Consider the following 24,523-nt stretch of genomic DNA (forward strand, 5'->3'; position numbering starts at 1 on the left):
AGACATCCTGGGAAGACTCTCATAACTGACCCAAGTTACAATTAGGCTAATCCTCCTGTTGTTATGTCAGTGCTGGGATTATTTTGTGAAGGCACGATCTACATGTGCATGTACGAGAATGCGATGGGGCTCACACGAGTTCAGTCTGTGACACTGTGCCATGATGATTCAAGAATATAAATAGGATAATGACATAAGACACAGTGTTAGGAGGAGAAATGAGTCCAGAAAATGCGAAGAAGATGTGAAGGGAGGAGAGGGCGTGGCCTAACAGTGCTAATCCAGAGTGATCCTGTGAGTCAGAGCCAGATTAATCTACCAGTACTTCACTGTCTGCGGGACAGAAGGGACAAAAACACGCTCCAAAACCAGCTGCTGGATCTTTTAATATTATAATCACCAAAACTTAAATTTCTCCTGTTGCTTCGACTGGATTATCATCGTTATAGCAACTGTGACAACAGCTAAACACATGGCACTGCTGAGGTCAGGCTGGCTGTGGAGACAGAGTGAGTACACACAGGATTTTTACTTTATACATTTTAAATCGCAGTTACAATTACCAATACCTCTACAGAGCACATAAACATGTGCAAAATAAAAGTATCTCTTCTCCTTTAATATTTTTGAATTATTGATTCACTATCATGATAATATGATTGTTTTCTTTATCTCTGTGTGAGAATTCTGACAGTTGGTTCCAGCTTCTACCTTTGGTTTGTGATCCAATATAACACCAGTGGTACCACGTGGTGTCTGTATTTTCTCAGCAACAGTCTTGGTAGTTGCCAATTTGTGGAAAAAGCGTTAAAAAATGGCTGAGTTTTAGAGGATGCGCCCAGCAAACTGTCCTGATTTCTTGATACGACCATGGGTACTGCCCTAATGTTAGCAACGATTGCTAGGTTACGTTAGCAACACTGTAGCTTTGGCTGCTATTTTAGGGATTAAAATCAAGACATGATTTATTTAAACTGGTCCTGGCAACAACTTCTATTATCATTACTGTTTTGAATAAATGTCATCCAAATACAATCCAGTTTCACGGGTCTTTTTTATTCTAAGCTGTTTGAACAGTAAGTCATTGTTTCAGAATATAATGACGATTTGATGACGACTTCCTGGATCTGGGAACAAATTTCAGGGTATTTTGGGGCTACCTCGATCAGACAAATCGTTGGAGTTCCAATTCTTATCAACCCTTTAGAAACAGTCTGAGCTGATAGAAAGCCTGAGCAGCTGCTGTGACCAAAACAGTGAATCGTATACAACCCAGATGACAAGAAAGACTTTTTCTTTATTACCATAAAATGGTGTCACCATCATGTGACACTGAAATGAACCTGGTTAAATGAAAATATTTTCTGTTTTTTTTTTTGAGTACATACTACTTTTACATTTTAAAACATATTTAAGTAAAGAACAACAGAAGGACATGTTGGCAGGAATCAAACATTTGACCTTTCAGTTATAAAAAAATATGTCCAACCACTGATCTAGCAACATCTTGTTATGCATACCTGTGCTTCAGACCAACCAAGACTGGATTTATGAGGTGCATATTGATATTTGATTAAAGCAAAATAACCTAGAGATATATCAACCAATATTCATTTATTTAATAAAATGAATAACAAACATTTTGATAATACCTTGAAATTATATGTATTCATATGCTGGCACCAATATATTGTATGAATATGTGAGAAGCTATGACTGGCTGATTTATTGGTCATGCTCAAATATTTGCTGCTGTTTTATAGGATTTTTCATGTTTAGTTCATAGTTCAGTATAAATTCAGGTGTTTTTGTTGAAAATGTCACACTGAACATTTTCTAGAAAGTGAACCTGTTATAAAACTCCAACCTCTGTCACTTCTAATCCCATTAATTGTCCCGGACCATGTCTTTAATTGGCTTACCCATGTCAGTCAGTGGGGATGTGTCTACAGGGAAACAGACTACATACAAAAAACAAATAACATTTGAACTCATGTCTGACTTCTTATATCCAGGCTATTGATCGTACATCTGACTTCACAACTGCATGTCATTTTGAGATTTACTCACACCAATGTAACACCGTTGCACGTGTCTCTTCCCCAGCTTCTGTCTTGAAGCGCTGGAAGTTAAACTGGTGTGACCTCTGGATAGACGGGAGCCTTTGCTTCTACAAGACTGACAGCAGGCGAGAGCTGGAGCACCGCGTCAGCCTCAAGACTGCATGTGTGGATGTCAGATCTGGGCTGGAATGTGGAGGTAAAGCACGGCGCTGTTTCACCTTTTCTGGCTGGTCCAGCGTGAAGAAAAAATGGCTTGAGCGAACAAGCACTGCTCGAACCCAAAACATTACAAGTGTCACAAATCTTTACACATGTAAAACAAAAACTTTGACTCACTGTTGCATTACAATGTCATGTTGATATTCTGTGATACTGAATGACCACCCAACCCTGATTGCTAAATACCACAAAGTAGGCAACAGCTTATCGCAGAAATGAGCCTCAGCAAAAAAAACTGAACTCCTGGAGCTGGAAAGTGTCGCAGCGCTGCCATTTGGGAAACTTACATCAATTTGGAGTAAGCCAACACTTAAACCGACAATGTGCCTCGTCAGCTGTTGAAGACTTAGAGGCAGACAGTGCAGGCAGCCACCATGTGGGTGTCACTAACACCATGTCCCAGTCTCATTCTCCCTTTAATTCCCAATAATTCAAAGCAAATAATTCAAGGGAGGTTGTGTGTTCACACTCAAGCTGCAACTGGTTGTTAATAAAATAGTCAATGGAAAAGAAAATTAATTGCAATCTACTTTGGTAATCAAATAATGGCAAACACCTTCTGGCTCCACCCTTGTAAATGAAAGGACTTACTTCTTTTCTTTGTCATTTATGACAGTGAATGAAGAGTGTTTGGGTTTTGGACTGTTGGGTGGACGAGGAAGTAATGTGGGCTCTGGGAAATTCTGATGGCGAGCATTTTTTTTTTGTATCTTTGAGTTTTCATAAACTGATTAATTGATTGATCATGAGAGCAATCAGTAGATTAATTCATGCAAACCTTTCTCCAACAATACAACGCACTCTGAGAACAGAGCTCCAGATGCACTTAACTGAAAAAGGCCTCGCTCGTGCACTATACAGCAATATAATGCACTATACAGAGACTGGGCTGTCTGTGAGGTTTGAACTGACTGAAGACTCCTTGAACTTGTTTGTGGGCTGCAGATTTGTCTCCACCGGAGAATAATCCGAGGGAGAATCGCATCGTGGTCCAGCTCAGAGACGGCTCATCAGTCAACCTGTGCGCCAACAGCGAGGATGAATCCATGTAAGTACTCCGACTTCCCTCCCGTCTCGTCCGCTCTGCCTCCCTTTTTTACAACCATCCATCAGCGCTTCACTCCTGTTCATGTCTTTCTCAGAGCGTGGAAGCTGACTCTGCTAGAGACCAGGAGGAACCCGGTGAGTGATCCATGTTCTCTGTCAGAGCTGAGACATCAGCTTTTCACTCTCACTGCTGTTTCAACCTCAGGGCTCAAAGCAGTGTTCTCTCTCTCTAGGTGTTCACATACGATCCCTACGATGACTCCTACCAGGAAATCCCCATCAACAGATACCATACAGTCTACATCACACCCGGAGCAGGGCCAGGTATGTCAACACAAACCCAAAAACCTGAGGGAAGTTAGCAGGGAATCTTTGCCGTAGCAAAAACAGACTCAGCAGATCTAACTTTTTGAGGCCAACAAATAAAGGATTCAGTGTTTTTCCTGCGATTTTTTTTTTAAAAGGAAGTCGAAGGTTAGAGGCAGTACTTAAATCTTCATGTCGGGGAGAAAACATCGTTGAATGATTCACTTTACAAATAAAATATTTAAAACCCAAACATTAAAGAACATCTTAGAGTTTGTGTTTGTGGTGCACTTGGAGAACTTGTTTTTTTTGCTTTAAGTTTTTTAAAGATCCCTCTCCAGTTGTAACATATTTTTCATGTTAGTATGACATGATTTCTTTTGTTTAGGCTGACCGAATTATTCAATTAAGCGTTATCTTGACTTATCAAGAGTACTTATTTTGGTTCAACACCTATGAAAACAGGTAGACACACCTGCTCTGTAGTACAAGACCAATATTAAGCAATATTAAGGTATTAAGCATTAAGGGATAGGCCTCTTTCACTTTGTTTTCATGCAGAAACACAAAACATCTAGAGGGTTTTAGGACATTTTTGTGGGAAGAAAACTTGAATCGTAACATGTACATCTGTGATGTTCGGTCTGTCTCGCTTAAAAACGTGTAGAAATGAACAATTACCAGCACATACCTGGCCTTAAGTTAATCTACAAGAGAAACATTATGTGGACAACTCCAGGCCCCTGTTAATGCTCAATGTGTCCTTGAGCTAAGATGGACTTTGAGCCCCTCTCACCACATCGGTTCCTCCCACTTTCTGTGCGTTGTATCTGTATTTTGCTGCCTTTAAGTTTCCGTCAGGTACAGTGCACACAGATGCTAAATATTCCTGAATAAGTCTGTGTTGCATGGATTTGTCACAAACTGATCTGAAGTCTGCTAAGTGTAATATCAACCAGTATGAATACACAATACACTGGCACAAGATACGCTAAAATGCTTGAGCCCATTTGCATCAGTTTTTCTTCTGATTTCAATTGAACAACAATCAGCACCTCCCTCACCATGCATGGTTCATCAATATTAAATGCGTCCTCCCTCTGTCTTTTCTCTAAGGAACCCACCAGGTGGTCGTGCAGAGGGATCCGTTTGATGGAGTGATGGAGAATATCGCACTGGGATTACTGGCGGGCATGGCAGCAGGCACAGCCATGAGATCCTTCCTCTGGATGCCCGTCTTCTTCTGCTGAGACGAGCTCCGTTAATGACTTGAAAACAGACTGCACACAGCCTGTCTGACCACATGGATCGTCTGTAGAGAAGCTTTGTTCCTTCAAAAAATCCTCATCGTCTGTGTCATCTCTTTTCAAATCACGTCTGCTGTAACAAAGAGCAGCTCTTCTGGTTGCGTCGTGTTTGCACTTTTGCGTATGAGACTTAAGAAGCTGAAGCGGATGCTGTGTAATGATGTGTTGCTCCTGCTTGCACATACGACACACTGAATGTACTCATGAGCCTTTGCAAAATGTAAAGGAATCAATTTTGTATCTGAATGTTCTTTTATCTGCTGCCTGAATTTCACACTTTGTACGCTTACAGTAATACATGTGCAGTTTGTAAGATGTGTAGCTTGTACTCGGAAATAAATTAATGTATTACAAAACAAAACATAAAAATCCATATTTCAAAACTACTTAAATAAAACAAACCTAACTTAAAGGTTGAATATGTAATATGCTTATTAAAAGCTATATTTTTTCAATAATACATCCACGGGGCGTTTAGAGGGGCGCAGATTAAAAGTAATGCGTTTCCTTGAAAAATTATATTTAGTCTGAAATAAATAATTTAAGACATTTTGACGTGTTCGACAATGACTTCCTGTTTATATCGTACCAGCCAAATAGCGGCCGGCATTGCGGGTTGCCAATTTCGCAACCTCGGCAATGCCTGGCAAAGCTAGGCTGACACTGGGTCAAATGGCGGAGTCTGCAAGCTCTTCAGAGCCCCAGCGAACGGTGCGTTATCTGTCCCAGCAGCTGAGTGACCGGAGAAGAGCAAAAACCAGAGTAAATATCGGTGAAGCATACGCTCGATGGACTCAGGTAAAGGATTTCCACGGCATCAAAACACACGCGGAAATGGCGAACTTTCTCCTGGATCGGTAAGCTAACTCGCTTGCTAACTTAGCTAACGTTACCTGTCGGTCAAACTCCTCTGCTATACTTATTTTCATTATATCACGTTGATCCTAGATATGAGAATACTGATCGTGACCCATCGACCTCCACACCCAGTAAACTCCTGCCCTGTCCAAACCTGGCAACCCGACCGGTGGAATTACCTTTTTGTTGTGGCGACTACGATCTTGAGACACTAGATGGCGGCATTCAGCTCATATTCCATATTCCACCTTTAAGGTTGACTAACCAGCGTCTTTCTGGGCTTTCAGGTATATCAGGAGATCTTCATCAGATCTTCAGATCTTGAGTTGGGACTGTTGGTGAATTTTTAAGCAGACACATTAGAAGTCTCAAAAATGCATCTCTGTGGCTGTCTACAACAGATGAACAAGTGACATCTGCTGATGGAAGACCACAGAATTGTTTGAAGGTCCAGAAAAGGCTAGTAAGCGGACCTTGAGTTGAGATGTTAATTTTTTGTTTAAATGTTGAGAGGAAACATCACACTCAGTGCTTTATTGTTGTTTTTTTATTCAAACAGATTATCATTCACAGATTATTCCAAGTAGAAACATTCATTTTTGTCCTTATGATCTGTATCAGTGTGCATGAATAGTGCTGAAAGTACTTGACTTCACTAAATTCTTGCTAGATTTGTTGCCTTGTCATCCCAGGTTAGTGTTGTTAGGGGATAATGATTCTATGTAAGCCACCCTTCTCCATTGTTATCTCAGAAATGTGTTTCAAAGGTAACAACTACTGCATGCAAAACTCTCTACTCTCACTGCTCTTTGTCTTTTCTGCTCTTGCTACAGTGAATTTTCCTGGTGAAACGGTTCATAACTACTTAAGAAGAAGAACAAGAAGGCACAACCTTCCCGCAGGAGGGGATTCAGCTGCACATCTCCTTAAAGGAAAATTACTGCAACCTGGGACTTAGACTTCAGATTGCCCTGTACTAACAAATTAACCCCCTGTGTGTAGCTGACTGCAGTGTCTGAAGCCAGTTAGACTCAGGAAGTTTGAGTGGCTTGTGCTGCATTTCTCGATATAATCTGTACAGATATATTACTGTAACTAAGGTGGCAAATGTAGACTTATGCCATGTTCACACTCCAGGATTGAAGCCCCAGACACATGCCTGCTCACGTGAGTGGCGACCGCTATGTGTGATTTGTTCAAAGACGCAATCTAAGAGCCTGGACGAAAACCAAAGGATACCAAGCAGGCTAAATGTCTGGTTGTGTTGGGATCGGCCGGTCAGTCAATGGGAGTGAACTTCGCTGCTGTCACTTGCAGTAGCTCTTTGAGAGCTGTTTGTCATGCATCAGTAACACGGCTTATATCAGAGTGCAGTGGTATAAACACAAGCTTTTCACTATTTGTAACCTTGGCATCCTGGCTGAACCACAGCACGAGCAGGCAACTGTATGCATTCATTGCAAAAATATTTATTGAACTCTAAATCTCTCATCCACATTCTTTTACTTCCTTATTATTTTTGCTGCTGCAAATTACTGCACAATCAACTCGGACCGCACATTTTTTGTGTCACTATCCGGGTGTATTTTTGTAACAAACATAACAGAGTTTGAAGAGCAAGCAGACTTGTTGGTGATCCCTTCTGGTTAAACATCTTGTACTATGTGACCCCGTGGTCGCTCATCTGTCATGTGCTGTGCAAACCAGAATGACTTTAAGATTCCCAATCAAGACACAAAGTTCTGTAGTGTGAAGATTACAGTGTTCTGGTGATTTTTAAAGTCGTGTGACCAAGGCATGAGCAAAACACGCAAGTCAAAATATCCTGCAATACCAGAGATTTCCTTTGAAGCAGGTGTTGGTTTGCCTCATTTTTCAGATGCAGTATGAATTTGCAACAATGAACTACTTGTTAAAATTAAGATTAAGTGTAAATTGATCCTTGTGACACCAGTCCATGCCTCTAAGGAAATCATTCCCGTTCCAAACAGGCAACTGGCAATATTTGGCAAATAAAGTTTAGGAACTTGAACTATGCTCTGATGTGTTTTCTAAATGTAGCAAATTGTCTTTACAAAAATAGTTCTAACTTTAAGTAATCAATCATAATTTCCTCTTCTGTTACTCCTCCTTACACATGACTTCTCTCTGAGCGTGTCCATTCACCTGCCCGTTAGCCTTCACTCTGTCACCCTCAAGCTTTCCTTCCGCTTGAAGCTTCTTGATCTGATCCATGGGACCCTTGCCCATCAGAGCCGACGGGTGTCTGTAGGAACCTCCCAGGCGGTCCCACAGAGTGAAGTACTGGCCATAATTGTAGTCGAAGAAGAGGTGGTGGTCGGTGTGGTGAGCTGAGCCGTTGATGACACTCGTCAGACTGTCGGGGACGCGATAGTCACCGTCGTGGATAGAGATGGTCCAGATGTTGACGAAGATGTAGAGTGCCAGATAGAGCACCTTGTGAAGGGGGAAGAGGAAGGGGTAGATGTGGTACGGGAGTCCTTGCATGAAGCCGTCGACTGGGTGGAAGGCGTGGCTGGCGAAGGGAGTGGTGATCTTCCACAGGTGGTGGGGTTTGTGAAACAGCTGTTGGAGACAAGGACAGCATAAAGGTCAGACAGTGCTTTCTCTAGAAATATCACTTTTGCATAATTTCCATTTATTTATGGTAATTATACAAAAGTATCAATGTTACGGACACTACAGAGAAGTCTATGAATATTGAAGAGAAGAAAGATGCTGTTAACAGTACTGTTCTGTTGTTTAACTTTGATTACCTAATTTTAAGGATTAAGTGACTGAATACTAATTGCTAAGTAATTAGCCTCATGTTGTTTTCTGGATTATTAGGGTAAATTCCAACATAGTGTAATTTAAACGTAGTTTCTTATTTACAATGTAGTTCATGCACTTCTAAACAGCTGAAATAGTTGTTTTAAAGTCCTATATAAAATGGCGAGTGATATTGTCAATTGTTTTTTAAAGGCAGGATAATTTTTTATGAGAATTACTTTGAGAAGCAAATGATAATATTTAGCTTTTCTTGGTCTACAGTCAGACATGGCCAAATTCCTTTAAAGAGGGGAAACACATGAGATAGATACAATCATATTGGCTGGTAGTCAACATTGCGGCATCGTAATGAAAATCGAAAAAAGTTTGGACCCATATCCACGTTTCAGTAATTGTACTTTGGCACAGCTGTGCTCACCTTGTAAATGAGCTTATGATGTAAGAAGCGATGAATCCAATAGATACACATGTCAGTGAAAAGCAGGAAGGAGATCATACTCAGGAAGAGCCCAGGCCAACCTGAAAGCACATAGACCACATCAAGACCATGAACTTCATGGAAACAAAAAGATTATAGAACAACTGAAAGCTGGTGAGGATGTTCTTCAACTGACCGAGTGGGGAATCGTCAACGCTGTCATACAGTTTGCTGTATCCTCTGACTTCAGCGAAAAACAATGCCACTGTGGGAATGCTGATCCAGGGAAGAGAGGTCATCGCATATTTGATCTCTCTTTGAACCTGATTCTAAATAGGAGAAGACAAAAGTGTATATGGTGAGGTGCACAGTGGTGTTTTATAAAAGGTTGTATTCATTGTATAACGAGATAACATTTCATTCTGCGTGCGTGCCAATACATTTCTCCACCCCTCATAGTATCAGAGTTCAATCAATTACTTCAGGTTTGGCAGTACCAACGCAGCGATCATAAAATGAGATACAAGCTGTATACCTCTAAGAAGTGTGGGTGTTTCTTTAGATTGTGGTCGAAGATAAGATAATAACTGATGGCTCCCAGGCCCAGGTACAGAACCGCAGCCCCGAGGTTCGTCAGCACCAGCAGGCTGATAATCTGCCGCAGGGCCCCGTCCTCAGGCCAGGAAGCAGGGTACACATACGGAGTGAGGACATAGTAGTCCGCAACATTCAGCACAAGATCCATGGTTGAATCTGTGAAGTGTGAAAGAGACACAGAGAGAAACTAATTAGAACATCACATAAGAACACATTCTCAAAACATGCCAAATACACTGCATTACCCAGAAGCTAGTATGGCAACATCTTACATAACCCACCCTCTTCCTTTGCATTTATTTACTGTTACAATCAATAAATGCTCAGTGTTTACCGAGTGTTTCCATTAATGTTATTTGTCAGAAAAGAGCAAGTGTTTGTAACAGGTGTATAATTGTTACTGAATCATTGTCATAACAAGATGATTTAACTAAATTGGAATCAGATGAGGTTGTAAAATGGTCCCTGAATGTGTGTAATCATGCATCCTAAAATATGATTATAGCTATTTCACACTCTGTTATAATATCTACGTTATAGTGTCATAAACCATTACATATGAAGTGTCTGTAGAGTATACCGTAAAGTTGCTAAAGTAGTTTTTTTATAATGATGTCCTAGAGACCTAACCAGATCTCTTAGGGGGATATAAATGTGGTCTGTCGTCTGCCTCTTGCTCTCTCCACCTGTCATCTATCTTTACCGTCACATCAAACTCTTGAAGGTCTGTGAAGATGTAATTGAACAGTCAACAAATAAATGGCAAAACACTTAAAATTCTTGCCGGATCATTAAATTCAATAATCAGTGTTGGTCTTAGTTTTAGATCTAGTGCTATGAGTTATTACAGCACTTCTGTTTATATTCAGTTATCAAAATTCAAGGATTACTTCTATACACTAGACCTTATGTTTGTTTTGTTTTGTAATCTACATTTACATTTTATCTTGCTGTAGTGGGAATGTTGTTACTGTTGAGGTCTAACAGTTAATTGCTTATTGATTAGTTGTCAACTCCGAAACTGCCAACTGTTCAACTCATTTTGTTGCACACTGTGTGACATGTGATCAAACCAAGATTCTTCTTCTTCCAACTATTATGATAAAATGTTTAATCACTATGAATAGGTTTTTTTTTTAAAGCAAAAAGCCAAAATAGCTCCTAAAATGTGAACATATTCTGGTTTCTTTGCTTGTCTGTGACTGGAGGATACCTTAAGTGTTGTCATCTTGGGTTTTGGGAAGCACTTTTTCACCATTTTCTGACAATTTTTAGACCAAACAAGTACTCGATTAATGAGAATAACTGACCGATTATTAGACAAAGGAAATAATCTTGAGCTGCAACCTTAATGGTATATTTTAATGCTTTTTTCTGGTAATGTTCAATAGCTATTAGTTTGTAAACGTTTTAGTATGATGTACAAATACAACAAATAATCTAACATTAATTCAAACACTGCAAGTGAATGACTACTTTCATGTAACAGTAGTTTTACACCTTCCTTTATCAAAAGAAGCCATTTCACTACACGATAATGATTATAACATTTTCCAAGTTAATGAGCTGAAGAGTGGACCTCTTGAGGCCAAATCCCGACTTTACACGTTTAATTTCCAGTGTTACCTAAATTAACCGTCAGGAGATGCACATTAGTATTAGTATTAATATAGCATACATATGCTAAACGTATGCCTACTTTATAATGACAAAAGCCACATTTATCTAACTTCAAACCGACCGTTAACGTTACGTGTGGGAAAAAAAGGGAAATGTTTTTTTGCATTACCGAACACTAACGACTGCAATACATTGCAATATCCACGTACATGTGAGCTAAACTGTCATATGTTCAATATAAAGTAATTTATATACAATTTTAATAACACCGTACCTGGTGTACTGTAGGTTGCTCCGGTTCCGGTACAGCGGTGGAGAGAAGCGTACCAAGCTAAAGGAGGGCCAGCAACCAATCAGTGCTCACTTGTCCACTGCGTCACAAAAAGGGCAACCAATGAGCGCGCAGTTTCCCGTCACGGCAGGTTTGTTTTTAGTTCTGATTGGTCAATTGTTGGATCTGATCATGGCGTTACAGAACAGTGACTGAGGTGGCACAGATACAGTCCATGGCTACGCAGATATAGATCAATAGACAGATGATTGATAAATACTTTATATATGCCAGGGGAAAATACCACATGATACGAGACAACAGCACATGAATAAGTACTGGTGTAATCAAAAAGTTAAAGGTGAAAAAAGTGCAGGCACACGGTGTGCAAAGCAGATGTGATGATGTCAGTTATATAATATATAGCATTTGACATCAATAAACATTTATTTCACAGTCTGAAACATTATAGAGAATGTAATGTTCATGTTTAAGTCTAGTTGGACCTCAGCATCCTCCCACTCCACAGATCAACAGAACTCTTCAACCAGATGGTGTGGAGGGGTTGGTGGGTGTTATTGTTCAGCTCCCGGCCCACTCCCACCTGTCATCCAGGTGCACTGCAAAGTATTTGTAGGAGTTAACCCCCCCACATCCTCCCACAACAAAAAACATCAGTAAATTATTTTTATTTATTTTTTTTTTTTGAGAGGGGCACACTATCTGCAGCGTTGTACAAACCTTGCTAATGCTCCATCATACAATCCATTATTCCAAACTTCCTTTATAAGTGTATGCATTTTAAATCGTCTGCTTTCTGCCCAAACATCAACATCTCGAAAATAAGAACTTCATAAGTCACATCAAACTGTGAGAGTCTCTCTTCAATTCGGCATCTTCAAAAACACCGAAAAATTCTTCTTTTTTTAAAGCAGGGTGAAGTGAACTAAACACTGAGTGTTTGAAATAAAGTTATTCATATTCAAACACTGTGATGCCGGATTTGACAGAACATACAACTTAATCGGGAAAGTGATTAATTAAGATCTGTGTTGTTGATTTTAGCAAATTTGGGAGGCAAAAATCTTCCATTTGCTTGATTTCTAAATCAAGTTTGGTGTGTGGGTTAACTAGAATTTGACATGCTCAGTACAGGTACGTGATTGTGAAGGAACTGTTATTTTCAGATTTGGGCTGCATTAACAATAGGTCTGCATTATAGTTTCAACTCTTCCAACTAATAGGCCCATATTGTTTAGACTAAAAGACTGGTGTAAGCATATTGTGTCATGAATAGTATGTTTACTCTCGATAATACTGGGTGAATATTTTACTTTGAAAAATTATTCAAATCTAATGACACTGAATAGAAGATCAATCTTAGTGATTGCACAGTTGATAGTTGCATCCATTCTGCTGTGGAACTGACACCCATCCAGCCACAAGGTGTCCCTAGTGCTCTAAGGTACAGAAGTAATGCTGCAGGCGCAGTGTTATGCATGAATATTTTAGTGTTATAGTGATACCACTGGAGGTTACTGAATTAAAAACATATATGAATTCAATATTTAACACACTGTACGCTCCCATATTAAGATGCAGGACTATTATGGGAATAAAACAGCGCATGAAAGGCTATAACCCTCCATAAACCATGCAATTTAAATGTTTTAAGCTGTATAAGATTTAAATGAAGACATATGAGGTCATTTCCATTGTAAGTATAATCAATTGTTTAATAGCCTGTTTTCCTCTCAAATACGAGAATCTTCTCTTGTTTTTGTGCTGCATTTCTTTTTCTACATCTACATGTTGATAAGCCACTAACACAACTTTAAAAATGATTTGGCCTTTCTGTATAGATGTGTTTCTGTTTGGCTCTTGCTTCTGCTCTCTGGTGGCTCTCTTTCTTTCTTCTCTTCTTTTCATTCTTTACTTTTAAACAGAAGCCATTGCCAATTTTCCTTCTGATCAATTTTCATTATGACGTTTATATTACCGTCGGGGACTGGCAAACATTTTAAATGGAACTTCTTCTCCATCCACAGCACTTAAATTGCCACAGGGGACCCTCAATGAATGTTAAACCCTGTAAATAAAAAGGTTTCATTTTCTATGCACATTCAGAAGTTACGTTCTTGTTAAGGGCTCGGAGAGCATCATATTCCCAATTTTTAAAGCTGTAGACACTTTAGACAGATATAGGTTTGTTTTTCTTGCATGGGGAGTTCATTCGCATGCAAATAACTGACAAAGAGTCATTTTGCAATAAACTAATTCTTCATGCAGTTGCTCTGAACATCACTTTATGGTCTTTTTACTTACTTACTTTTTCAGCTGTTATTGACCATTGTAAACAGCAGTTATCCATTTAAGAAAACTGTAACTGATGAAAAGATCTTTACCTTGGCTTTTGATTATGTCAATCTTGAAGAAAAGATTCAAGATTTAAATAAGATAAGATAATGAGAAGAAAAGATAATTAAATCACACACATTAATCAGCACTGGTCAAGCTTTTTTTTCTGCCTCAACATTACTTCTGAGGAGTTTAAACGGTTCTTAAAATAAATATTGGGTTTGGCTGCATGCTATTATGTGCTAGTGGTATAAAGCCATGCTGATACTTTCAGTTCATGTGATGAGGTGTGATATCCACCTTTGAATATTTTGCTGCCACTTCAATTATATGAAACTGGATGGAAATGAGTTACTGCTGCTCCTAGCATTACATTGACATCATCCACACATTGCCAGCCAAAGTGGAGCCCACATACAGAAAACCAACCAGGGATATGGTGGATGGCTTTCTACTTTGCTAAAGTTTTGTCTCAGACTGTGTCCAATGAGTCATATTCTCTGAAGAAATCTTCTCCAAAATGTCTTTGCAGATTCGTACTTTATTTTGCTGACTATACACCACACTGTACAATGAGGTCTCGTCACCAAAAGCAGCTACATAAGCAAGCAAAAAACTTAAATTTAGCACATGTTCAACAACATTTCAGAGACTAAAACTACTGCACCAAATTGAAATGTTTCTAATATGGCTTTGTGTCCAGTGTAATCTCAGGCCTGTCTCCAAAATAAAAATGTTGCTACTCTACCTTTCTGCCAAATCATGGACACTTTGAATTTCTATGTTTCGTTAGTCTCATATCAGCATTTCTACATCACGTGCCATACCACATTCAGATTACATGTGTTAGAGCTGACTTTAATGACAGGATGAGGAGGGGATGGTGGTGGCGTTAACAGCTAAGCTGCCAAGTGAGAAACATTTGCAAGTGCAAAATCACTGGATATATTTTAATGAGACATCGAAAGATATTCCAGCTGTGTCAGTGACGAGATGTTGTACCAATTTGCAGTAGAAAACTGCATACTTTTAACCTAGTTAGTCAGTCGTATATTCAGTGACATATCTGGGTATTTCAAGCCAAAACATGATCTTTGCCTAAACCTAACCATTGGGTTTTTGTGCCTAAACCTAAACAGTCCACCAGAACAGCCTTGTCACAACATAAAACTGATAATAAAACCTGAAGAAATGAAAAGCCACAACAATGGTTTGCTGAAACATACATCATCGACATGAGTTTCTAAACGAGCTCCACACATTTTTTGAGACATGCTAGCTAGCTGAGGTCACCGGCAGGGATCAGTTCTGTTCCACGCAGCACGACTGCTGCCCTTTTTCACGCTCCTCTCCACTGCTCTGCTTGTGGCGCTGAAGGACAGCAGATGGCCACACTTTGTGTTTATCGATACAAATCTACAGGCTGCCTTATATCACAAATACGACATCTTCTGCTCATGCATATGCCAGGCACTTTAAATCCTTACGTGACAGGAGATTTATGATCGTAAATATGAAGACTGATGGCAACACTTATACAGTGCTTTTATATAAAGTGCCATCCAGTACTAATTAAATAATTAAAAAAAATCATTAAAGGTATAACTTCAAATGTTAAAAAGAACTGTTCGATTATGCTTCTTAATCCACCACAATGTCTTTTTAATACTTAGGAAGGTGTATAGTAAGCACCACCTGCTTCAGCTGATTATATCAATATTAAGAATACTTTTTTCATTTGTACATTTCGTGCGTACGACTGAAGACACCCTGTTCCTTTAACAGAGCATTTGTTTGTGGAAGCTTGCCTGGAATTGCTCCACTTTTGAACAAAGTTGGTGTTTTGTAGTCTGGCTCGAGCTGTCTAATAGGCTATGAAGGCATCTCCCTCTGTGTGCAGACACACATCAACCAATCAGGATATCTGCAGAGAGGCAACCCTCATGCTGGGGCCCAGATAACCTGCTGCTCATCATCTCCTCAGTAGGCAACAACAGTGGATGAGTCACTCTGGAAAATGCAATCAAAAACTTGAGAAACGTGTCACAACTGGAGACACAGCGACTGCTCAACTTTTTAAACAAGCGTATAAGCGCATAATTTGATTATGTTGTCAGTGGGTTTATGTGTCGATGTGAATACACCCCTCCTCATTCACATTTCTCTAGTTAAAAGATCAATTCCTAAAAAGTTGGAACACAAATAAAAAAACAAAAAAACTGAATTTGATCATTCTTTTTTGACATATACAGGTCGGGAATATTGAATGACAGTACATTCTCTCTCAAGTTATGCCTATTGCAGCTCATGCACCAGAATAAAATGTTGGTCTTGCACGTATCTGCAACCCACAAATGTTAAACTTTTTCATTTCATTCAACATTAATGCAACAATGTGTCATATCCCGTTGACATTACATGTATAATAGCTGGCTTTCTGGACGTCTGGTCGAGGAGGGGATGGTGGTAATGTGACAGCTACATGGGATGGCAGCCAGCTAGCTGGGCAATTTCCATACCTATATTTCTTATTTATTAATAACATTACTGCAGGCTGTTTATTATTACACTGTTTATATTTGTACATAGTATGAATATATGAGTCTATTTCTATTTCTTACCTTTTCATTACATTGTTTATTTTTTACTGTTATTATTGTTTATTGTGAAGTTGAATTGTCCTTTGGGTGCTGTGACACACAAATGTCCCCGTTTGCAGGACAAATAAGGGAATTCTGATTCTGAAGCCTGACACCACTGTTCGAGACAACGTTTCAACATTTGCAAGTGTGAAACCACTGGACATCTTTACCATGACTTCAGGGCATTATCCACCCATGTTAGTGGCAGCAAAGCCAGATATTTTAAACCAGTAATCTGGACATTTTCAAGCAGTGATAATGGCAACAAAACTGGTTAATTACAACAAGATGTCTGGATAATTTGCATTAATGTTTTTGGCGACAAACTGGATATTTTTGTATTATTAATATGCCTGTGTCTGCGGCGAGAAAACTGTGTATTTCAATACAAAATATGATCTTTTCTAACCAGTCCATACCATAACCTAACCATACATTATGCCATATACATATATATATATATATATATATATATATATATATATATATGTATATGTATGTATGTATATATATATATATATATCAGTGGCGGCTGGTGACTGAAAAAATTGGGGAGGACAGGAGGAAAACCAGTCCACGGTGTCATGTTATTTTATACAAGTCAGCTAATTAACCCTACTTTCTTATATTCAATGAAAATTAAGCAATAAAACAATGACTTACAAGACTTCTTTAAACAAACATTTCATTAAAAAGCTAATATACAAGACAAAAAAAACAAAAAAAAACTTCTATTAATAGCAGGCAACTGCGCTACCCCCTGTGCTATCTTAGCACTCAACACATGATCTTCACGACAGTGGCTTTGTTGCTGCTCTGTATTGTGTGCGCTGTAACTGTGTTGCTGTCCCGGTCGTGCCGCTAACTTTATGTCCTCCAGCAGGACGAACGAAAGAAACGAAACTTCTCTCTGATTTCTCCTAACAGTTTTTTTTCTTTCAGAAATGTGCTTATATTTCCTTGAAACCGATTCCAATATCGCTGAAAACTCCATATTTCTTGTCCGAGCATGGCTGGCAGTGAAAGCTGTGAAATACATAGTAGTTTTTTTTTGTTTACGGTTGTATAAATGTGAGAATGAAATTTGGGAACTGTTATTGGACCAACCGGCTGTCAATCTTGTATTCTGGTTGCTGATTGGTAAGGGAGGACGTCCTCCCTTAGCGCGTCAAATTACGTGTCTTAGCCAATCATAGATCAGCATGAAAAAATCCTGAATGCATTGAGTGAATGGAAGGAGATCCCTCCTACGGAGGACAGAAGCCCTCCGTCCTCCTCTAGCCCCCACCTTCCTGCTCCCTGCTCCTCTCACAGACTGCTCTGTCTCCTCCGGCTGCAGCTGTCGCTGTTGAACCATTTTAAGTGGATTTTCTTCCAAAGAAGAATCTTGTTTTAATGATATAATATATATATACTATTTTATAAATGATACTGAGATTTGGTAATGATTTATTTCAACCAGTTACTCTTTCTTAAAAAAAAAATTGATCTTCCTCTTGCCTCTCAAAAATAGAGGAGGACCAACCTCCTCTGCCTCTATGGACGAGCCTCCTCTGATATATATATATATATATATATATATATATATTGCTTAATTCTTTCTGGACCACAAGCACAGCATGGTTACAACATGAAATTTAAAACCGAAAAGACAGAAAGTTTCAACATATCGTTACTTTGCAGAAATTAACCTTGCCAACTTTTATCCTGCCGATTAGGTTGCTTATTCTGAATTTGATGGCAGTAAGACGCTTCATTGGGACGGGGGCAACAAAAGACTGGGAACACTTTGAAATGCTCCATCAGGTCAATTGCTAACAGGCGCTGGTATCATGATGGAGTGAAAGGGCCAGCCCTCGAAAGGCTCAGTTGCTCAAGCACACCGCTGTAGTTAACAGAGATTGTTTGCAAATGATTGCATCGTGTTTTTATTTACATCTTACAAAGCGTTCCAACTTTTTTGTAATGTGTTTGTATAATTGTCATCATTACCATCGGTAATCAAAACATTGTACGCTCCAAGTTAACTGCTGAGGTTTGGGAGCAGCCTCGCTAAAAGAACATTATTATGACACGTATGGAGCGCTCGTTTATTGTTTTACCTCCAACTCGAGTGATTTAGATAATCTGGCTGCTGAACAGGTTCGTTTACAACCTCACTGATCATTAACTGCTCACAGAGGGTAGATGATCGAGCCCCACAGACTTTGTTGCTGTGTTGTCGTCTCATTCCCAAAGTAGAGTTATTATAACAGGTGGAAATGATGACCCATTAACAAAAATACGACCAGAGCTCCGATTAACAGAAATCATTCTTTAATTGGACCCAGACACATTAATTAAGCTCACTTTTTCAGCAGCTCTCACGTTCATATTGACAGTGTTGCACCAGGGAGCAGCTGAGCTGAGACTAATTGTCATCCATGTTTTTTCACATTGACGTATCAGAGCCACACTTTCTCAGCGGCACCAGATCCATGCCAACATGCATCGACAACAAATAGAAACACCTACCCTCCAAAGACTCACAAATAAAATACATAATCCCCGGTTCCTTGACAAAATTGAGCCAGATTGTTGGTCACCCTGGTCAAAAGATGGATCGGAGCAGAGAGAAACCTGACGCCAGCCAGCCAGCCATGAGAAGCACTTCACCTCCTCTTTGGATTTGGATGGTGCAGGCCACAGCTGCTGCTGTTTAGTCAGCACGAGGACGAGAATGCAATCTGCTCATAAATAACACCATCTCATAAAATTTCATGAAATGAGAATTAACTCTGAAATGCAATTTATGCCCTGTAAATACTGCAAACATAATTTTCCTCGATCATGAATAGAATTTATGCGACAAAAACCCAAATTGGTGGTCGACTTTTTGAAATCACACAAGATATTTAGATCACAGTTTGTAAAAGAACACGTTACAACTTGGGTTTAAAGCTGAATTGATAGCAATCTCTGCCAGCTAGATAACAAAGCCTACCAAACCTTGAGCAGAGAGTTTTTTCTGCAAACCACTTCTCCTTTCATTACAGCTAACCAACCCTGACTCATAGAAATTAAATTTCTATATTACTAATTTGATTCCCAACTACACTGTGATTACAGTTGTGATTACTGCCTAGATTATGTTCGCAGTCATTTTTTTTTTTTTTTTTTAAAGATGGAGCACTAGATTTGATTTGCGGGAGTCACAACGAGATGGTTAGGGTGGATAAAATGAAGGACTTTGACACCACCAGGGTACTCTGAGTCATGTGGGTAGGTTTAGGCAACAAGCACTTTGGTTAACTCTTCAAAATAGACTTCATTCATTTCATCAATACAGTTCAGTCAGGAGAGACTTGATTGAAAAGAGACTCAACGTTGGGCTCGGTAAAAACAAGGAAGAGTGAGCTAAATTTTGAGTGTATCCAACCGAACAAACCTCCTCCCCTCAGGCATTCCTCCAGAGCCCCTCCTCCAAATCAAATGAACGCATCTTGCCTGACTACACCGACAGCGACAGCACCAAAGGCTCTCGCTGGGGCATGCGCTAGTGGCTAGTTTGCTATATTCAACAAAATCTCTTCCCACTCATAAACAACTGCTGAAAACCCAAAGGCATGAAGGCAGCACACACACAAATCTTCAGGACAGAGCTGACAAATCTCATTTTCACTAATTTGATCTAACAATGTCAGCCAACACGCTCAGCCTAGTGGCCTTCATCGGCCTTTATCATAATAAAATACATCATGATCTTTGGCTTGCTGGATGTTGGACTGCTCATTCTCTCAGAAAACATACATCTTATCTTTCACACCTGACTTTGCACATGAGGTGGCTTTGAACCAGAGGCGTGGCCTCAAGTCACACTACTTGGACTCAAGTATAAACTAATTCACAGATTTATTGACTTCGGACTTTAGGAAATCAAAAAAGGACCTGTGACTTTACTTGGAGTTCAGTTTGCTTTTCAGTGTTGTAATAATGACTTGTTCAGGGCTAAAACACAAAGACTTGGATTGTTGTAGTGGATGGGGAGTTATTTTAAAAAAGAACCCACGGATTAATAAAAAAAAGGCTTCATACAGTTTGTCATGCGTGTTCCAAGCCTCAAGAGGCCCTGAGATCCCAGTTTTATATTTGAGAAGACTTTATTTACACCCTTTTTTAAAGCTGAAGTCTTTGCTGTAGCTACTGAGCATGAGCGTACAACCGAAGTGGGTGTACAAGCTCGAAAGCATGAATTTGTGATTTTAAAACTCATCGAGACTTTTTTTACATTTTAAAAACAAGTCCCCATCTACTTCAGCTGTTACTGTACATAATGGTTGAATTTTCATTTTTAGGAACTGTTGGGAACTTTTCCTCTCAGCATCCAATCAACTATTAATAAAAAAAAAAAAAAGAAAAGAAAAAAAAGTATTGGCACCACTATAAAACATCCTCAGTTTTTCAATAGCGCAAGTATTATGTAAAACTGACAGTTCAAGACTTTTTAGATAAAAGAAAAAAACTACTCAGTGTTTAAAAATGAGGGCAGCCATCTGTGAAAGAACTGTACTAATTCAAAGTTGATTATCTTTTAATGAAGAGGTGCACAGTTTCAGGTGCTCCATGAAAAATTCAAAATATCACTCAATGGGGGAGGTAATTTTTTTCACGCACAGCAGTAATACAGAATATTGAGGAGGTTAAGGATTTTTTTTTTGTTGTCCAGTATTTAAAAAATGGTATGACCTGTTCGCGTAGAACCACGACCCTACTTGTAGCCCTCATCAGTGTTTTTGAGCATTTTTTTAGATTATCATTACAGTTACTGAACCCTTCAGTGAACCAGAATGTCCTCACACTGTTATTAAATCAAATGACTTAAATCATATTAAAATGCAAATTGCAGTCTGGACACAACATGCTCCACCCATTCCACTTTGAAGATTAAAGTTCACTCATCACACAGGTGGCACCTCCGTCCCCTTTGAAGCCTTCTATTTGTAGATCCTGCACATCCTAAGAGCTACAGTCTGACGTAATTCTTCTTCAAAGAGCAGTAAAAGAAAATGCTTTTTGGAGGAGGTTCTCTCAAGCTTTTTAGCTGCTTTATCCACTTTGCTTTGTACTTCCCCAGAGGCCGGTCGGTGGCCAAAACATGTTGCCTTTTATTTTCACTCCCAATTTGAACTGGGTAAGTTATAAAAACCCCTTTCCCTCTTTTCTTTTTTTTTTTCTGTGGGGAAAGCTGCCTCCGACTTCACTCTGTTTATGTCGTCTTTAGATGTGACACCAACAACATACCAATTTAAATCACCTGAAAGAACAATGTTACCTCAGTGGTTTATGCTTGAAAAGTGAAAACCTCTACATCTTGTCTCAGTTTGTACAACCTCAGAAGCAAGCGACTTTCACCCTTTTGTTTATTATGTGCATTTCATTTAAAAGCTCAGGTACCTGTAGCAGGTGATAAAGATGTAATCCGTCAAATTTTCACATACAAACTTAAAAATAAAAAAAAACATGCTAACATTAGCATTTAACTCAAAATGCTGCTCGCTGTGCCTCATGCTGCCTTAGCTTCACTTCGTTCAATTCCCATGTTCACTATTTTGTGACCCGGGTTGGGTCAGATTATTTTCAAATGCACTTAAATAACTAATCTAATCTGAATTCTTCAAAATCAAACAGTGAAAATATTGCACTAACCACTAAAAGATGGATACAGCCTCAACATTGGTTGTCCTCAAATGCTCTTTGCATACATGTTATCTGATTAAACTCCCTCCAGTGATGATGTCACTCATAAACTGTTGCATTGTGGGTAATGTAGGCACCAGTTTTTGAAAAAGTGTGGCGTGCATGGAATTTAAAAAGGTGATATCTCTGGTTCTTTCGTTTTAAAGCTGTCCATAGTGAGTCCAACTGTGATATTAGAGTGCAATGCTAGACCAGTGCCGTGTTCCAATATCCATACTTTCCGTACTTACTATACTTAGTTTGAGTACGTAGGGTGTTCCGATATCTATTGCGGTGAAAAGAAGTGTACTTAAAGGACCCGGATGTTCAAATCAAATCAAATCAATTTTATTTATATAGCCCAAAATCACAATCACATTGCCTCAGTGGGCTTTACAATCTGTACAGTGAACAACATCCTCTGTCCTTAGACCCTCGATTCGAGTGAGGAAAAACTTCACATGTTGATGGAAAAAAAACCTTTTAACAGGGTAAAAAAAACAATGGAAGAAACCTCAGGAAGAGCCACAGAGGAGGGATCCCTCTTCCAGGACGGACAGACATGCAATAGATGTTGTGTGTACAGAAAAGAGCAACAATTCACAGTTTACAGGTACATCGACAGAAGATCTGATACAAGTTATGCAATGTTAGTGGAACCAGGAGACGACCGAGCAGGACGAGGCATCACCAAGTGGAGCCTGAGCCAGACGACCTCCTGTCCACCATGTTGACCTGGAAGAGGGCAGGCCACACAACATAATTAGTAATAGACAGAGAGAGGGATCAAGATTTACAGAAATAAAGATATGAGGAGATAGTGAAGCAGAGGAGAGCAATGATCCAGGAGAGCCCGGGGTGTGACGATCCAGATCAGTCAGTATTTCAAGGCAGCAGGAGCCCGGAAATGGTGGATGGTCCCAGGGGCCCGTGGTCCATCAGAAGGGAGCCTGAGGAGGAGGAAGAGAAGTAGAGTGTTGCACTCATAACGGCAAAATCGTTGAGTGTGCAACGATGTACACTTTGCGCACTCAACGGCCGCCATCTTGTCTACGTAGCGGAAGAAGCGGAGCCAAGCAGAGGCGCTCCGCTCGGATTTTTTTTTTTTAAATAGCTTCTGAGACAACAGCGCCTGCAGCGGAGCCATATTGCAGGATTGTAGGATTGTAATTGTTAAAAAGTAAAGCCGTAGATGTCTTATGTTCACCGTTCAAAGCGGGATGTTTTTGCCGCCGCGGCGGCTGTCGCGATCGTAATTTCCGGTAAGTGCACCACGGAGTATTAGATTTGGAACAATACTCACCTGCTGAAATCTGCGTACTTAGTAAGTGTGGATAGTGTACTACGTTTAAGTGTACTCATGGAAGTATGGATATCGGAACACAGCACAGTGGACTGCTTTTGAAAACATGGCACCTACATTACCCACAATGCAATGCAGCCATTGAATGACATCACTGGAGGAAATTTATCCGATTACATGCAGTTTACACTGGAGGCTCAAAAGGCTTTATACTACCTTTTTACACATATGCAGTAGTACAGTGCAAGACCTGTAAGAACACTTTAATGTGGAAAATTGGTGGAGTTACCCATTAATAGAGCATCGTTATCATGAAAAATACTCATATTTTAAAGACATGATCCAAAATGAAATCAAATAATCCCCAACATTGTAGTGTACATATTTTTGTAATGTCACTCCATAATCCTGATTACATGTAATCCATTACTACTCAACACGGTTTGTGAGTGTTCATTTCACAGGACAACTCGAAACAGTTTTATGAGAGGGTTAATAATACATTCACCATGTAACATTAACTCAAAGTCGGTGTTCACCTTGAACAACAGACTGGGTGATATGAGGTGACACTATTTGCTTGATTTGGAGGCACATTTTAACCATAAAGCCCCAAGGTCGATATATAAGAGCCTTTTCTCAGCAGTGACTCTGGCTCGGGTGTTCATGTGAAGTCAGAATCTTGTAATAACTGCACTCGGTGCTCCCACTGTCAGGGTTTGGTAAAATAATGTGTGGATCTAAATGCAGACACAGTGGCAGGCAGGTTAAGGAAGAAAAGGAGAGCTGGGATCCAAGAGTCAAAATATAGGCAATGAAAAGCAGGAAACAGAAAATGCAAGTGAGAGAAAATCCAAGTAAAAAACTAAACAAGAATACAGGCGGGGGCGGGGAATGAACAGAAGGCGCGTGAGCAGCGAAACAGACAAACGGCACCAGGAGGAAAACAGGCCAACTGACAAAGAGAGAGGGGAACTAGACTTAAATACACAAGGGCTGATGAACA

The 24,523-nt window shown here is 39.6% G+C and overlaps 2 protein-coding genes across 2 annotated transcripts; one reads left to right on the top strand and one right to left on the bottom strand.

Annotated features, from left to right (window-relative positions):
* The first annotated feature begins 294 nt into the window (after positions 1-294).
* plekhb1 (pleckstrin homology domain containing B1) lies at positions 295-5,303 on the top strand. The gene is made up of 6 exons (XM_030437754.1): positions 295-509; positions 2,107-2,259; positions 3,228-3,330; positions 3,425-3,464; positions 3,563-3,653; positions 4,752-5,303. The coding sequence occupies exons 1-6, from the start codon at positions 473-475 to the stop codon at positions 4,883-4,885; spliced, it is 558 nt and encodes a 185-aa protein (XP_030293614.1). The 5' UTR covers positions 295-472; the 3' UTR covers positions 4,886-5,303.
* A 1,026-nt stretch (positions 5,304-6,329) lies between these two features.
* Positions 6,330-11,565, bottom strand: LOC115594615 (lathosterol oxidase). The gene is made up of 5 exons (XM_030438795.1): positions 11,503-11,565; positions 9,547-9,764; positions 9,208-9,340; positions 9,012-9,112; positions 6,330-8,386 (listed from the first exon to the last, which is right to left on the bottom strand). The coding sequence occupies exons 2-5, from the start codon at positions 9,754-9,756 to the stop codon at positions 7,922-7,924; spliced, it is 909 nt and encodes a 302-aa protein (XP_030294655.1). The 5' UTR covers positions 9,757-9,764; positions 11,503-11,565; the 3' UTR covers positions 6,330-7,921.
* Between the last annotated feature and the right edge of the window lie 12,958 nt (positions 11,566-24,523).

This window comes from Sparus aurata, chromosome 13, assembly GCF_900880675.1.
Source record: "Sparus aurata chromosome 13, fSpaAur1.1, whole genome shotgun sequence".
Taxonomy (NCBI): Eukaryota; Metazoa; Chordata; class Actinopteri; order Spariformes; family Sparidae; genus Sparus; species Sparus aurata.

Excerpts from the sequence above, each read along its gene's own strand:
- plekhb1 (XM_030437754.1), top strand. The coding sequence starts at position 473 with ATGGCACTGCTGAGGTCAGGCTGGCTGTGGAGACAGA. Across the intron at positions 3,331-3,424 it reads AACAGCGAGGATGAATCCAT|AGCGTGGAAGCTGACTCTGC; the intron begins GTAAGTACTCCG and ends TGTCTTTCTCAG. Across the intron at positions 3,654-4,751 it reads CACACCCGGAGCAGGGCCAG|GAACCCACCAGGTGGTCGTG; the intron begins GTATGTCAACAC and ends CTTTTCTCTAAG.
- LOC115594615 (XM_030438795.1), bottom strand. The coding sequence starts at position 9,756 with ATGGATCTTGTGCTGAATGTTGCGGACTACTATGTCCTCACTCCGTAT. Across the intron at positions 9,341-9,546 it reads AACACCCACACTTCTTAGAG|AATCAGGTTCAAAGAGAGAT; the intron begins GTATACAGCTTG and ends TCTCCTATTTAG. Across the intron at positions 9,113-9,207 it reads CGTTGACGATTCCCCACTCG|GTTGGCCTGGGCTCTTCCTG; the intron begins GTCAGTTGAAGA and ends ATGTGCTTTCAG.